The sequence below is a fragment of the Nannospalax galili genome, unplaced genomic scaffold (genome assembly GCF_000622305.1).
Source record: "Nannospalax galili isolate Female #2095 unplaced genomic scaffold, S.galili_v1.0 scaffold342, whole genome shotgun sequence".
NCBI classification, from domain to species: Eukaryota; Metazoa; Chordata; class Mammalia; order Rodentia; family Spalacidae; genus Nannospalax; species Nannospalax galili.
Window position 1 is genome coordinate 1522175 of NW_008349359.1, and position 17187 is coordinate 1539361.

At 44.2% G+C, this 17187-nt stretch overlaps 1 protein-coding gene across 3 annotated transcripts in view; it reads left to right on the forward strand.

The window, feature by feature from the left end:
- The window catches only part of Mapkbp1 (mitogen-activated protein kinase binding protein 1), a 60225-nt gene that overhangs the window by 32205 nt on the left and 10833 nt on the right, over nt 1-17187 (forward strand). For 2 of the 3 annotated variants that reach the window (XM_008846803.3, XM_008846804.3), the window contains 10 exons: nt 10991-11053; nt 11285-11342; nt 12395-12565; nt 13128-13265; nt 13468-13650; nt 13850-13867; nt 14207-14367; nt 15426-15615; nt 16099-16245; nt 16436-16611. In XM_008846803.3, coding sequence (XP_008845025.1) covers nt 10991-11053; nt 11285-11342; nt 12395-12565; nt 13128-13265; nt 13468-13650; nt 13850-13867; nt 14207-14367; nt 15426-15615; nt 16099-16245; nt 16436-16611 — 1305 coding nt within the window. The remainder of the gene's footprint in view (nt 1-10990; nt 11054-11284; nt 11343-12394; nt 12566-13127; nt 13266-13467; nt 13651-13849; nt 13868-14206; nt 14368-15425; nt 15616-16098; nt 16246-16435; nt 16612-17187) is intronic. The other variant, XM_008846805.3, reaches the window with a different exon arrangement.

The window sequence follows — 17187 nt, forward strand, 5'->3', positions numbered from 1 at the left end:
AAGGGAAACCCTTTTTAAAAAAAACAAAAAAAAAAAAAAAAAAAAAAAAACCCCAAAAAAACAAAAACAAAAAACTACCTTTATCAAGTACTGATTCTGTGCCAGGTACTTTTTAAACACTTTACATGAACTATTTAAATACTCAGAATAATCCTGTGAGATTAGTACTATTATCACCTCCATCGTTTAGAGAAGGAGACTAAGATTCAAGATGAAGCAGTTTGCTCAAGATCACATAGCTAGTGCCTGTATTGGAGTTCAAGTTCAAGTAACCTGACTGTAGAGCTCTGACTCAAAATGGCATGGGGTGGGGAACAACCAAACTTTTTGTGTTTTCTCTAAACTGTCTACCTGCCATTTGAATTTATAGGCAGCTTAGTCTGTGCCAGGGAGACTTCTGCCCTTGGGTTCTAGGGTCAGTGTCTCTGCTGAGGGGGTCCTGTGATATTTGGTGTCTATAGTGGGGGCCCTGTGATAGCTGCACTGACTTTACCTGGCAGAGACTGGACAGGCCTCCCTTCCTCTCCCCAGAAGCAAGCTGCCCTGCTGGATAGCCCTGTGCTGCCTGGCTCTGGGGAATTCCACTCATTTTGTTCCTGCCTCTGCTTGGGAAAGCCAGGTTCCTTCTTCTTGGAAGTAAGCCTTGGGCAGGAAAGGTCTAGGGTACTGTTCTGTGGAGCTCTGCCCCCTCCTTCCCCGCCCACCTCTGGATGCCAGGCCTGGAGCTTTTGAGTATGTGCTTATCTCTATGGGCACTCCCAGCCCAGCTCATCCTTCCAGGTAAGGTATGTGGTTTCCTTCTGGGAGATTTCCAGAGTGTGCTTGGCTTTGGCCATCCCTAGGCAATACTCCCGAGCTGTTCTCTGACCTTTATGTTTCTTAGAACTGCAGTTGAGCTTTCTGCAAATTGCTGCTTTCTAGAGTTTTGGTTCTTTTCTGTGCTGGAGCTCTCTGTTGAGCTTCTAGAGTATCTGGAGACCACCAAAGTCTGAGTGAGCCCCAGCAGACTCTTTTCCTCCCTCTGCCTTCTCTTCCTATGTTTGTACTACCTTCAGCCCCCACTCTTGTTCCTGCTGCTCTTGTTGCTTTAGGAGCTAGCTCAAGTATCCTAGAAACAAGAAGAGAAACAAAACTCAAAAATTCTCCTAGAGGCCTAACAGCAGATATCAAACCAAAACAAAGTTTTCAGAGAGGAAATGAAACAGCATAGGGAAAGGGGTAGGCATATGTCAGGCAGAGGTAGGTTGGGACTCCAGCTAAGTATGGAGTCTCTGGCCAGGACCCTTCAGTTTTAGTAGCTTCTGCTTCTCTTCTCCAGAACTCTCCTTTTGCTATTGTTTTCCCCACCAGAAGCCCAGCCTTCACCTGTCTTGTTTTAAGCCCCCTGTATTACTTTCCTCTTTGCTATGACAGAGATACCCTCAAACTGGATAACTTAAAGATACCCTCAAACTGGAAGCCAGAATAAACCTTTCCTTGCTTCCTGAAGGCATGGCAGTAGGAATATAGGACAGCCAGTCACATTGCACCTGTGGTAAAAAAGCAGAGAGATTCGAACCCGGATCTTCTGCAAGAACAACCAGTGTTCTTAACCGCTGAGCCATCTCTCCAGGTTTGAATCCCAGCACCCACATGGCCGCTAACAACTATTCATAACTCCAATCCCAGGGGATCTGACAGCCTCTTTTGACCCCCGCGGGCATTGTACGACATGGGTGCACTTACCTACATGCAGGCAATACATGCATACACGTAAAATAAAAATAATAAATAAAATTTTAAAATTAAAAAAAAAAGCAGAGAGAAATGGATGCTAGTGCTTAACTTGCTTTCCCCTTTTATTCATTTGGCCCCCAGCCCATGGAATGGTACCACCCACATTAGGGTGGGTCTTACCACCTAAGTTAACCCAGTTTAGAAGCTCCCTCACAGATATGCCTAGTGCTTTGTCACTATATGATTCTACGTTCTGTCAACTTAACAATCAACATTAATCACCACACACTCCTACTCTGGGATGCTAAAACAGTCTTCATAAGGGACCTGGTTTTGTTGAGCCCTATTAGTTGAGCTAGGTTTTTTTTTTTTTTGTTTTGTTTTTCCTAGCTGGCTTCCTAGCCCCTGTTTCTCTTTGGAGTTGATTGGCCTTGGCTCCCATTGCCAGTCTAACCTAATGAGTGCTCTGAACAGAGCTGCTTTGTTTATTTGTTTGTTTCTTTTGAGACTCCCTGCAGCCACAGCTCGCCTGGTCTCACAGAGATCCACCTGCCTCTGCCTCCTGAGTATTAGGATTAAAGATATACATCACTATGCCTGGCCAGAGCTGCTTTTTGACCACTAGGGTAGGAAGTACAAAGAGGCTAAGAGGAGGTATCTTTGTTGTTTCAGTGGAGAGAAGAGGGAACCTCTCCTTTTCTGTTGGAATTCATGATGAGATCCCAGCATCATTGTACTGAACGGAGTGAGAAACCATGGAATCTCCTCCTGAACTCTATTCTAGAAACAAGCTGTGTTGAAAAACATAGGCCTTCTGAGGCAAGTCCTGTGTAGGTATTTGCCAGTGGAGAGACCAGATGGGCCTGGGAGGAAAATCCTTGGACTTGGTACCTGGTGAAATCATATGAAGGGGACACATATACATCAGTGTCCTCTGTGCTTTTCCTTCTGACTTTCTTTATATTACTCACTTCAAACCAGGACTCTTAGTTCTCCCCACAAGTTTGTTCATTGAATCCTTCATTAATGTGGTCAGCAGGTATTTGTTAAAAACCTGCTCTAGAATGACACCAGGGATATAGCAGTGAACAAGAGAGACAGGGTCTCTCACGACTGGTTTTTGTGGAGTTTAGAATCAAGAAAGGTGATCAGACAATAGCATGTAAACAAGTAAATGGACAAGGTAATATCAAAGAACGATAAGTGTTCTGAAAAATTAGGGTGACGGAAAAGACAGTAACTGTCACTTTTGTTGCCGTAATAAAATACTTGGCAAAAGATTGGGTAGTCAGGGGCATGGAGAGATAACTAAGTGGTTAAGAGCCCTTGCTGCTCTTGCATAGGACCTTGGTTCCCAGCATCTATATGGCAACTCGCAACCATCTGTAACTCCAGTTTCAGAGGATCCAAGACCCTCTCCTGGCCTCCACATACACCAGACACATACATGGTACACATACATATATGCAAATATTCATATGTATAAAATAAAAATCTTTAAAAAAATATTGGCACAGACCAACTAACCAGAAGTCAGCTATGCTCTCCATGCCTTAGTTTCCTCATCTGTAAAGCAGAGTAACACACCAGCTCATCTGTCCTTATGAAAATAAATATGAGACAGCATTCAAGTTCTTTGATAACTGGAGTGATATCAATATTAATCACCAGAATAAATGATGAAATAAGCAATCAAATCAGAAACAAAAAAGATTGGTGGTCATCAGGGCTCAGTGGGGGTTGACATTAGAACTGATAGCAGCATGACAAGAAGGAAGTAGCATGTGAGAGTGTTGGGGAAAGACTATGTTTGGAGTCCTCTGTGCAGAGAAGAATATCCTGCAATAACTACTGCTGGTCATATAATTTGTGGAGTTATTAGCAGTCAGTTTTTTTTTTCATGTTTTTCTGATCCATTTTACAACTAGGTTTTCAAATTGTTTTTGAGGCGGGCTTTGTAAAGTGTCACAGAAACAAATATCAATGGGTCTCATGGCCTAACTCAAGGGTTATTTTTTTGGAAGACATTGGAATCCAAGTATCTAAAGAGGACCACAACCAGGGATGCTCCAGATATCATGTTAGCATCTTTATCTCTTGGAATAATTAAATAAAATCTGGAGGAATAGTTTGTAGTTCTGATTCTGAATGACCCTAGTAACTCACTAGTTTCTAGAATGTATGGTATGGGATGCCAAGTTGGGCTTCCTGTTATAACAGCTGATCTCCTGGACCTTCCTTGCATCAAGATACCCTCCAAGAAGATGACCAAGAATGCTATGTTAATTACTTTTTTTTTTTGAGATAGGGCCTTCCTGTAGCCCCAGCTGGCCTGGAACGCACTATGTAGACCAGACTGGCCTTGAACTCACAGAGCTCCTCTTGCCTCTGCCTCCAGAGTGCTGGGACTAAAGGTGTGTGCCACCATGCCCAGCTATTTTAGTTACTTTTATTGTTGCTATGATAAGATACCTGACAAAAAGTTGGGCAGGGGCAGGCAGATCTCTGTGGGTTCAAGGCCAGCCTGGTCTACATAGTGAGTTCCAGGACAGCTGGGGCTACAGGGAGACCCTGTCTCAAAAAGACCAAAAAAACAAACAAACAAACAAACAAACAAACAAACAAACAAAAAACAAAAGCAACATTCAGAAAGATTTGTTTTGGCTCATAGTTTGAGGGTTCAGTACAGTGTGGCTGTAAAGTCATACTGACAGGAGCATGAGTTAGCTGGCCACACTGTTATCTACAGTCAGATAGAAAGAGATAAATGCTGGTACTTTGCTTGTTTTCTCCTTTTTATTTAGTCTAGGCCCTAGCCCATGAGATGGTACCACCCACATTCAGAGTGAGTCTTCTCAATTAAACATTTCTGGAAACGCTTCTATAGACATAGTAAGAGATATGTTTCCTTGGCGATTCTAAATCTTGGCATGCTGACAGTGAAGATAAACTATCACAGTAGCACCTCTTGACATGTGACACATCACTTTAAATAGTGACATTCCACCCTAGCCCCTAAAGGCTCATTTTCATCTCATAATGAAAAAATGCATTTAGTCCATCTCTAAATAGTCCTTAGTCCCTAACAGTCTGAATACTGCTCAAAAGTCGAGGCAATTCTTAACTATGATCCTCTATAAAGTAAGTATTCCAATAAACAACTGCACAGAATAAACATTTCTATTCTAAAAGGGAAGAATGGGAGGATAACAAGGAAAGATTGGACTAAAGCAAGACCAAAACCCAGCAGGACAAACACTAAACCTTATAGTTATATCCAGCAAATGGAGCGCCTGATGGAATTCTCTGGACTCTAGCAGCTTGGGAAGTCTCATCTCTCCTGCTCTGCTGCTGCCCGTGGTTCACATAGACTTTTTCTTGGACCAGCTCCACTCCATGTCTGCAGATTTTCTCAATGGACATCTCACAGTCTTGGCATCTCTAATATCCAGGAACCTCCATTAGAAATTAGGCTTCACTTTCTCAGCTTCATTCAGTGGCCTCTAAGGGCCTTCTTGCAGAAATGCCAGGCCTGTCAAACATTTCCTGGCCTCAGCAACTCTCTGGAACCTTGGCGAAAGCCTCCATGACCCACTCACTTTTGCATCTTCATGCCTGAGAAACCAGTGCCACCATATGGACTATGCTACCAGTTTAAGATATAGCTTGCCCCTTTGGATCACAGCTGCAGTGTCCTTTGTGTGCGTTCGAAACTCATCCTCAGAAAGTATTGCCCTCGGTAGCCATTATTTGCATTGTTATAAGCTGGAGCCTTCAGTGAGGTCTTATCCTCAGGACACCTTTGCTATTGTCTCAGTGCAGAGCAAGAGAGTCTTTAACCATTTTAACCATTTCTCTGTACCCTCCTTCTCTGCAGCTTTTCTATTAAGTGCCTTTCTTTGCCAAGCTCTATACTTTTCATATCTTTATGAAAGATGCTCCACTTGCTCTTCTCTCTCACTGTAAACATGGATCAGAGTAGTGAGCAGTAAATATGGCACAGTCTGAATGGTATCCTGCCTTGAAATTTCGTCTGCAAGTAAATTAATCTGTTACTTTTGAATTCTTCCTCTCTTGAGTTCTCAGGATCAGGGCAGAATGAAACTATTCTTTGCCAGAATGTAATATGAATGGCCTTTAGCCCAGTTCCCAATACAGTCCTTATTCCCTCTGAAGCCTCATGAACCAAGCCTAGACTGCTGAGTTTCTTTTTCTTCTTCTTTTTAAATTCAGATTTATTTTAATTATGTATATGTGTGTGTGTGTGTGTTCATCTGTGGGTTTGTGCTCCTGAGTGAAGGTGCCCAAAGAGGTCAGGGGTGTTGATCCCTTCAAGCTGGAGTTACAAGCAGTTGTGAGCCACCCCATGTGGGTACTAGGAACTGATCTCAGGTCCTCTGGAGAGCAGTATGTGCTGTTAACTACCGAGTCATCTCTCTAGCTCCTACATTTCTCTTAGCTGATCTTCCAAACTCCCACCAGAATGGTCCTTTAAGCTCTGCATCCTAGGGCTTCTCTAGCCTGCAGCTCCACATTCTTCCACATTTCTCCCCCCACAAACCAATTCCAAAAGCTTATTAACCACTTAGGTTTATCATAGCAACAACAGCCCTAATCCCAGTACCAATTTTCTGTGTTAGTTAACTCTTCTCATTGCTTTAACAAAAGCAACTTAAGGAAGGAAGGGTTTGTTTTGGCTCATGGTTTAAGAGTATAGTCCGTTATGGCAGGAAAGTTGTGGCAGCAGAGATGTGGAGTGCCTGGTCATATTGCAGAAAGAGGTGAAAACTCATGCTCAGCTTGCTTTCTCTTTTCTTTTTTAAACTTTATTTTATGTAGATGAGTATTTTGCCTGCATGTTAAGTGTACCTGTGTGTGCAATACCCACGGAGGCCAGAAGAGGGCATTGGATTCCCCTGGAACTGGAGTTACAGACAGTAGTTAGCTGCCATGTGGGTACTGGAAACTGAACCAGGGTCTTCTGCAGGAGCAGCCAGTGCTCTTAATTACTGAGCCATCTCTCCAACCACCTGCTTTCTCATTTTCATTCAGTTCAGGATCCCAAGCCATGGAGTGCTGCTGTCTACATGGGGTGGGGGGTCTTCCTTCCTCAGTTAAACCTTTCTGGAAACATCTTCATAGACATTCCAAGAGGTGTGTTTCTGTGGTGATTAAGTCAAGTTGGCAATAAGGAAGGACTATTACAAACACCATGCTTGTTTTGTTTTGAGACAGGGTCTCCCTGTAACCCCAGCTGGCCTGGAATTTGCTATGTAGACCAGGCTGGCCTCCATCTCACAGAGATCTGCCTATCTCTGTTTCCTTTTCTGGGATTAAAGGCATTCACCACTTTGCCCAGTTACAAGCACCATGATGATTCCTTTGCATGCAATAATTCTGTGAGGTGGATATTACTTCTGTTTTACAGATGGGGAAATTGAGATTTACTTTTCAAAAGTAAAGCAACAAGTTCAAGACCACACAGTTTATTAATAGACAGATCTATTTGACACAATATTCTTCATCTTTCTACCACTGTATTGCCTTTGGGTATCAGCAAGTCATGCCTGTGCCTTGGGAGAACTGTGGACCTGCCCCTATGACTCTAGTTCATAGGTCTATGTCTGCTACCTGAGAGGTTTCTCAGCAAAGTTTTAAGGCCTTTTAGCCAGTGACTTAATGCTTCTTTCTTTCTTTTCTCTTTCCTTTCTTCTATCTTTCTTTTGACAGGCTCTCCTGTATTCTAGACTGGCCTTGAGCTCATTATATAACCCTTGAACTTCTGAACTGCCTGCCTCTACCTACCCCCAAGGCATGTACCTCCATGCTTGGTTTGTTAGTGACTTAAAGCTTTATTCATGCCTTCACAAATACTGAGTGCCTATTTTCCTGGAGCTGGGGATTTAACAGTAAACAAAACAGAAAAATGTCTTCACTGAGCTGGCAATTTAGTGATAGATACTCCCCCCCAAAGTAAATTATGTTGAAAATTACTAGTTGTTCTATGCTTTGGAGAATCAGCAGTAATGGTAAAGTACAATAGAAAATGTGTAGGGTGAGGGTTATAATAGTATTAGAGGGTGGCATTTGAGTTATACTTGAACGACCTTCAGTAGTGCCTCTGAATCCCCTCTGATTTTACTTACTCTAAAAGAAGAAATTTGAAGACATTGTTTCTGATTGAACCCTCTGGGCCTGTTCCCTATGTTCTGATTCAGTCATGGCTCATCCTGGCATTCATTTGGCTCTACCTTCTGGAGGATGGAGAATGGTAGGAGATATATTCTGTGAGAATGCAGCAAGCCTAGGCCTGTGCAGGGATGGGAAGGGCTTAGCTCTTCCTGGCACTGGTATGCCACAGTATGACTCCCCTGAACTGAGGCCTGCAGGGACTGAGGCCTTACTCTCTCCTTGTGAGAATGAGCAATCTCTCTGTACCCTCAAGTTCTGAGTTACAGGAGTCGACCTGTTGGGTCATCCCAACCCAGTGCTCTTACATTGAGGATTTCAGTGAGTGTTGCTGCAAGGGCTCACCCTGTCTGTCAGGGACATGGAAGTAAAAAGCCAATGACTGGTGCCAGTTGTGCCCCACCTTCTCCGTAGCTGACGGAGTTGTTTTCTAAAGTTCATGAAGAAGACCGAGGAGGCTCCTCAGACGTTTTGAAAATAGGTCCTCCTGTTCAATTGGGAGGGTGTCAAACTATACACAGGGAGATTTGAATATTCTACACTCACTTCAGCATCTGCGTTGCATTCCCCACCCAGGAGCTGTGACTATGGGGGTTATACATGGGAGTGTGCTCTGTTTCTCTGTCTCTGTCTCTTTGTCTCTCTTTCTCCCTCTCCTCTCCCTCCCCCCGCCCCCAGAATGTGTGTGTGTGTGTGTGTGTGTGTGTGTGTGTGTGTGTGTGTTGGGTAGGTTCCAAATCTAAGTAAAAAGTCAGGTTAAGGGCCTCTATCTGTGTTTCCCTCCCTTGCTATGTCTGAAAATTCCCTATGCTATACTGAGGCAAGGAGAGCAAAAAGGAAGACACACACACACACACACACACACACACACACACACACCACATGCACATTGTTGCTCTCCTTCCACTGTGAAGCTGAATTTAGGAAATAGAGGGAACATAGGAAGTTGTATTGCATACGGACTCAGAATTCGTATGTAGTGGAAAAAAGGCTTTTATTTTATTTTATTTTTGAGACAGGATCTCACATAGTCCCTTAATCCAGCCTGGTCTTAAACTCACTCTAGCAGGGGATGACCTTGAATTTCTGATTCTCCTGCCTTCACCTCCCAACTCCTAGGATATGAAGCATGTGGCACCATACCTGGTTGAAGTTTTTAAATAAAGTAGTCAAATACAGTGCTGTTTAGAGGCTGCTGTGTTGCTTTCGGATGATAAGGTTAAGGGAGGCTTACTGTAAAGCCCTCAACACTGAATTTTTCTGTATTTGGAATGTGTTTGGCTAAATTGTGTGTCCTTATTTCAGTTAGATGAATTCTATCTCAAGAGAGTAGAAGCCCTTCACCACTGTTCATCTGTTAGCAATCAAAAAGCTGTAACCTAACAGATTAGCCACCTTTGCTAGAGAGGAGCCTGGAGAGGGCCTTTTAGCAGGTCACATAATTATAAGAAGGTTCAGAAAATAGCAGCTAGTCATAGAAAACTCTCTAGGTTCTAAATTTGATGATGGCAGGCCTAGAGGGTATTATTTGGCACCTACTAAATAAAATCTTAGAATATAAATATCTGTATTCATAAAGTCTGAACTATAATTGACAAGTATTTTTCATATTCCTGTTCAAAAGTGATAGGGCACAAAGTTTCTAGAACCATCTTGATTTTGTTGTATTTTATTTTATATTTTTGAGACTGGCCTCAAATTCACTATGTAGCACAAACTGCTCTCAAAACTTATGATTCTTCTGCCTCAGCCTGCCAAGTACTGTGATGACAGGGGTATGCCACTCTATGTGGCTTTTGTCATACTTAAAACCTTCCTGACCATGGTACTCTAGAAGGGAGTTAGTGTAAGAAGTGTAAGGAGAAAGAAATAGGAAAAGGGAACAGAAAAGAATGGGAGAGAAGAAATAAAACAGTTGAGGAAGGGTTGATAAGGGGAATTAGAGGTGAAAGGATGCATGACTTCAAACCTGTTGGTCAGTCTGAAAGTTCTGGACATGTTTGGCCTCCTTGAGGTCCCAGTATCTCCAGAGAAGAACATGTGAGACTCTGTACACTGAATTTGTTTATTGAGCCTAAGATGCTTAGCACTTGTTAGTACCTTACACCTCTTCTAATTTCTCACTACAGAAGTTCAGGTTTGGGGGAACTAGCTGTCTGCTCACTCCTCCTTCCCTTTCCTTGGCATAGCAGCCTCCAGACTAGCTCTTGTTAGCTAGCCCCAGTGGGAATGAAGAGATTAGCAGGTGGACAATAGACTGAGGCCCGCTCATAGCCAAGGAGCCCACCAAGAATACTGTCTGGCCCTTGGCTTCCAACTTACTGTCATTGATGCCTGTTAACTAGCTTCCCTCCCCAGAGCTGCTTTTGGACAGTGAGTCTGGATCTGATCCCATCTGGCAGCCCTGCCCCCCCTAGCTGTAGAGGTTGCCTCTGCCCTTCTCTGCAAAGGGGGACAGAGTCTCTGCTTGTCTTCTGGTGTCAGAAGGTCCTTCTTAGGCTCTGGAACCAAGGACTCCTTGGCTCAGCTGGAAGCCCTAAAGCACTATAACGCATTCCCAAGGCCCTCTCAAGCTGTCTCTACTCCCCCTACCCCCATCTTACTGGGCCTCCCTGCAGTTCTAGCACCCTGAACATCCCCCATGTTCTTCCTTAACCAATGGCAGGAAGCATACCTTCTATGCACAAATGATTGACACATGTGGCTCTAAGCCTGAGAACTGACTGCAACGTGAAGCCTAAGTTGATAAAATCACGTTATTCTTCCATTTTGTATCTCTTCCTGGGATATGTGCAAAAGTTGTGTGGGAAGGCCTGCGTTCTGCTGCCCTTTGTGGATATAATCAGACACAGCTGGTGTTTAGGTTCCTAGTGAATAGCTTCCACAGAGAGCCTTTGTACCCTCTGGAGCTGCTGAGATACTCTCTTGGGTGGGGAAAGGAAACAAGGACAGGCTATCAGGAGAAAGCAGTGGAGTCCCTTTGAACTTGATTGACCTGTTAGCTCTGCTGGATGACTACTAGCCGAGTAGGCTCTTGAGGAGCTATGGTTTGGTGCTAAGCCTGATGTCTCATTCATCTCCTTAGGTGTGTGGTTGTACTGTTCAATCCCAGGAAACACAAACAACACCATATCCTCAACAGTTCCAGGTATGTGGACCTGGTCTTAAGGAACACTTTTTCCTTCTAGGAGCTGTGTGAAGCCCTTGGTCAAGGGCCTGGGGCTCTGGGGACTTGACTTTGTTTAGCCCTGAAGCCAGATAGAGAAGTGCCACATATGCCCTTGAGTCTGCTGGTCCTACCTTGGGAGAAACTATGCGGGAGGGAGAGAAGGTACAGTCAGTCTGCCAGGTCCAACCAAGCCTGTTCTATCTCTTATAGGAAAACTATTACGGCCCTTGCCTTCTCCCCTGATGGCAAGTACTTGGTCACTGGAGAGGTGAGTAAGGAAAAGGGCAGTATTATTGTGGAGGGAGGGTATCCTGCTCTCAACAGAAAGCCACAATCCTGTGTCTAGTTAGGGCTTCTTGTCACTTGACTTCTTGAACTGATCCTAAATGCTGATTGATTGCTTGATTGATTGATTGATTGTGTGTGTGTGTGTGTGTGTGTGTGTGTGTGTGTGCGCGTGTGGTTGTTTTTGGAGGTTTTTTTTGAGACAGGGTCTCACTATATAGCCCTGGATGACCTCAAGCTCACTATGTAGACCAGACTGGCCTCGAACTCACAGAGATCCACTTGCCTCTTACCCCTGTCCCCCAGTGCTGGAGATTAAAGGTGTGTACCACCATGCCTAGCTCCCAAAATTTGGGTTTTGCTGTACCTTAGGCAATGGTTCTTAAGCATTTATGTGCATCAGAACCACTGGGAAGGCACAGGGCTGGACCTGTTCCCAGAGTTATCTGATTCTGTACTGGGATTCCCCAGATGGCTTTTCTTAAAAAAAAAAAAAAAAAAAAAAAAAAAAAAAAAAAAATTTTTAAATGTGGGGGAGTGGGCTCTCAAACTCAGGTTGACAAGCTAGGTGACAAGCTCTTTCTTTTTTTTACCTCAGGTACACAGACCCCAGACAGCTTTTTTTGCAGTTCCTAGCTAATGCTCACACTTTGAAAACCACCACCACCCTAAAACATTCTTTATCTCTAGATGCCCTCTGCTGGGCATACCAGGAATACCTCTACCCTCAGTCTTCAGGGAGACAGGGGCAGAAGTAGATAGACATGGATGGTAATAATTCTTAGGCCTGGCTGTTTACCAGAATCAGGTAAAAATTCATGGAACTTTGACCAAATACAGAGGTATGGGATACTGAAATCCTGGTAATTGTTGGTGCCCTCAGATACTTATTGTGCCTCTTCTATGCCTTTGTGCTCTTGCCTGTTGGCCATTAAAGAAATGGTGCTCAGAAGCTGAAGAGGTGAGGACCCTCACCCTGAAAGACTAAGGCAGCTGCACACCTTTCTACAGTCCTCTCTTCTTGCTTCCCTGTAGAGTGGGCACATGCCTGCCGTGCGGGTTTGGGATGTAGCTGAATGTAGCCAGGTGGCAGAGCTACAAGAGCATAAGTATGGCGTGGCTTGTGTGGCATTCTCTCCTAGTGCCAAGTACATAGTCTCCGTGGGCTACCAGCATGATATGATTGTCAACGTTTGGTCCTGGAAGGTAAGTGGGCTGGGGGGGATAGCCTTGACCTCCTTGTAGGAGTTCCAGTGGCAGTGGGGAGTCAGGAAACTGCTAACCTGAGCTACGTCACTCCCCCTTGCTGATTTCCATCTCATGATTGAAAATTATTTGAAGCATAAAGTAGTGACTGGGTGCCAAGCATGTTGCTAGAGGGGCTAGCTGTATATCTTCCCATGTACCTAAGGAGTTAAACCTTTGAATTCCTCTGGAAAAGGATTTTCTCCCATCCTTTTTTCTCACCAGAAAATTCTTTTTTGGGTCTTTTTGAGACAGGGTCTCCCTGTAGCCCCAGCTGGCCTGGAACTTGCTATGTAGACCAGGCTGGCCTTGAACTCACAGAGATCTGCCTGCCTCTGCTTCTGCCTCTGCCTCCCAAGGCTGGGATTAAAGGTGTGTGCCACCACGCCAGGCATCTGACCAGAAAACTCTAGAAACATTTTTTCAAGTAGAAATTCTTGCTAGCTCTTCTCCATTCTTAGAGAACTTTCTTTTTAGCCCCACAGGACAGAGCTTTGATTTTTTTTTTTTACTTTTCCTCCAGAAAAACATTGTAGTGGCCTCCAACAAGGTGTCCAGTCGGGTGACAGCAGTATCCTTCTCTGAAGACAGCAGCTACTTTGTCACTGCTGGCAACCGGCACATCAAATTCTGGTACCTTGATGACAGTAAGACCTCAAAGGTGAGAATCTGAAGCTCAGCTTCACTTGACTGCCCTCTGCTTCTCAGCAGTCACACAGAAATTTTGGATGAACTAAATCTGTCTAGGCCAGGGAGTAGTCTCAAAGAGCAGGGGAGCTTGTGCTTGCCCTCTCCTCCTGAGCATCTTGCTTCCAGAAGCAGGTTCTGGGATGGATAGAGATGATGGTGGTATATCTCTACAGGTGAATGCCACTGTGCCCTTGCTGGGCCGCTCAGGGCTGCTGGGGGAATTGCGGAACAACCTGTTCACTGATGTGGCCTGTGGCCGAGGGAAAAAGGCAGACAGCACCTTCTGTATCACATCCTCAGGGCTGCTATGCGAGTTCAGTGATCGAAGACTTCTGGACAAATGGGTGGAGCTAAGAGTAAGTAACTCTGGCTCCAGGACAGAATCTGCTCTTGTTTCAAATCAGCGAGGAACTGGTGCTAGAACTCTAGACCAGGAGCTAGGCCTTTGTGCATGCAGGAGGGGACTCTAGGAGAAGACTCGGGGCCAGCCCCAGTGACCTGCCTTCTTTGCGTTTTCTCTTCTGTCTCTCTCCCCTGCTTTCCTCTTCTGCTCAGAACACAGACAGATTCACAGTAAGTGCCCCTAGTCCTTTCTTCTAGCTGTTTCCTCCTCCTTGCCAAGATTTTCCTACTTTATCCCATTGGTCCCTCTGATCCCTTAGAAGTTCCCTGATTTCTACCCAAAACGCAACTGTGCAGGGCTGTAGGTATTCTGGCTACAAGCTGCTTGAGGGAGGGCATCTCTCAATGACAGCTGAGGGGCTCAGGACAGAGCAACTGGACTGCTTTTCCCTTGCTCCCACCTTGTCGAGTCTTTCCTTTCACAAGAGATTACTGCTAAGGGGTTGAAAAGGAAAAGACAAGATTGAGTAGGCAGATACCCCTTACTGATCTGACCCACTCTGCCCACAGACCACAGTGGCTCATTGTATCTCTGTGAGCCACGAGTACATCTTCTGCGGCTGTGCGGATGGCACTGTGCGCCTTTTTAACCCCTCCAACCTGCACTTCCTCAGCACCCTACCTAGACCCCATGCCCTCGGAACAGACATTGCCAGCATCACTGAGGCCAGGTGAGCTATGTGGGCCCCCTGTCTCCATTCAGAGCATCACTCCATACTTCAGGGAACATTACCAGAAATTACCAGGAACATCTTTGTAGACAGCTTTGTGTCTCTCAGTACTTGTCAGAACCAAGGAAACTGCATACTATGGAGGACTGTCTCTGTCAGTGAATGTAACGAAGAGCTTGTTAAAAAAAATCGGGGTTTATCTTAGATGATTTTAAGAATTGCTCAAAGGGGCTAAAGAGATGGGTCAGTGGTTAAGGGCATGCATTGTTCTTGTAGAGGACCCAAATTCAGTTCCTAACACCCACATTGGGCAGCTCACAACCACCTGTAACTCCAGCTTCAGGGGATCTAATACCCTCTTCTGGCTTCCATGAACACTGCACTCATATGTATACACTCACCCACTTACACAGACACATACACGTAAATAAAAATAAATATTTTAATTAAAAAAAGGAAATCTGATTGGATGATGTTAGGAAATGGGATCAGTTTTACAGTTGGATGTCTTAATAATCTTTAAACACTAGAGGGAAAGATTTGGGGTGAAGCTGTGATATGGTAAAAACATAGCCATCAATCATGCTAGAAGGAAAAAAGGTGATGTTTGATTATTTTTGTGGTTAGGCAAATGCCTTAAGTTGATGATGATGATGATGATGGTGATGATGGTGATGATGGTGATTTTGAGGTGCTAGAGATAGGACCCAGGGCCTTTCATGTTAGACAAGTGCTCGCTGTACCACTGCGGTGTATTACCAACCCCATTTTTGTGGTTTGTATGGTGATCTTGTTTTGTCTCTGTACAGACATAATTATAGAACCATGTAACCACAGAATTGCCTTGCCTAATAGTGGTGTTCTGTGAACTTGTGTTCATTTGGAGAACACCATACGCAGCAGCTAGTGCTGGGTCCACTCCCAGATAGTGTCTTTTAAGGGATACTTTTTTTCTCTCAGGGTTTACTTTCAAATCTGTAGGTCTGGAGAGAGTGCCTCATGCTCTGTCCCTTCATGAGTTGCCTTCTCTTCATAACGTTTTGTCTTCTCTCCCACAGTCGCCTCTTCTCTGGAGGGGTCAATGCCAGGTATCCAGACACCATTGCCCTGACCTTTGATCCAGCTAATCAATGGCTATCTTGTGTATACAACGACCACAGCATCTATGTTTGGGATGTGAGGGACCCCAAGAAAGTGGGCAAGGTGTACTCAGCTCTGTATCATTCCTCCTGTGTCTGGAGTGTAGAGGTACGTGAGATGGCTGGCTGGAGACTGATAGGATATGTTTGAATACCTTTGTGAGGACAGAAAGTGAGGAACCCTAAATATAACCTTATATTCCTGCTGCCTCTCTGCTTCTCCAATGACATCCTGGGGCTTGAGCTTGATGCTTGATGGATCTCAGTCTATGTGCTTCTGTCTGTCTTTAGTTTTCCCTTATCTTGGATTCAGCCTCATCTGGATTCTTCAACTGTAAAATGATGTCCCTGATTCATGTAATTGTTCTAACAATAAAATGAAATGATGTAACTGAGGCATCATGGCACATAGGAGGTGCTAGGTTCACGGGCTTTCCTTTCACACTGTAGAGTATATAACTTCCTTATTATATGTCGTGCATCTGGCTAAGTCTTAGCATTCTGTCTTAGATTTCATTCCTGTTTCTATCTCTTTGAGCAGGAAGGACTGCCTCTCAAATGGAGGGCTAACTCTTTCCCTCTGTCCCTTAAGGTCTATCCTGAGGTGAAGGACAGTAACCAGGCCTGCCTGCCCCCAAGTTCCTTTATTACCTGTTCCTCAGACAACACCATCCGCCTGTGGAACACAGAGAGCTCCGGAGTACATGGTTCTACCCTGCACCGAAACATCCTCAGCAATGTGAGCCTGGGGCCCCCACTTCATACTTAGTACCTCCATGTCCACAGCTTTTGACTAGGGACCCTGATCTTGGATCATTCCACTTTTATTTGACTGGCCTCTATAAGTTTAGGGTTACAGCATTACTCTATGCTTACAGCTGTGCAGTGTCAAAATTACCTTATCCATCTCTTCTTATCTCTCCCATTAGGATCTCATTAAGATCATCTATGTGGATGGGAACACTCAGGCGTTGTTGGACACTGAGCTACCTGGAGGAGACAAAGCTGATGGGTCGCTGATGGATCCCCGTGTAGGCATTCGCTCTGTTTGTATCAGCCCCAATGGACAACATTTAGCTTCAGGAGACCGCATGGGCACGCTTAGGTAATGCCAGTTCTAGAGTGGAGACTGACTGCCTCCTAGGTCCCCAAGGATAATGCTTTAGGAGGGCTTGTATCAAAAAAATGCATGAACAAAATATTCATTCCCTAAAAGGGAGTGATTTTACAATGAAGAGCACAGGAGAAACCATCATAAGCAAATGATCATGATTAACAACTACACATCAACATTCTGGAGCCCGTGATATGATGTACTAAGGACATAATATTGTTTCTGTTGTATTTTTACAAAAAAATGCACAAACTTAATTCAGTCATGAGAGACTCAAACTGAGGTATACACAAGAGAGATCTGTCAGTGCTCTTCAAAAATGTCAAGTTCATGAAAGGTAAGGAAAGATGGAAAAACAATTAGCCCTCAGGAGACTAAAGAGAAGTAATAATTAAATGTCATTTGACTTTGCAAGATCCTGGATCAAATAAAAGGACATATAGGAAAAAAATGGAGTATGCCATTTTTTAATAAGATATATAGTTAATAGTTATAGATTTTTAATAAGCTATATAGAGGACATATAGAAAAAGTAGAGGCATGCCATTTTTTTAATAAACTATATAT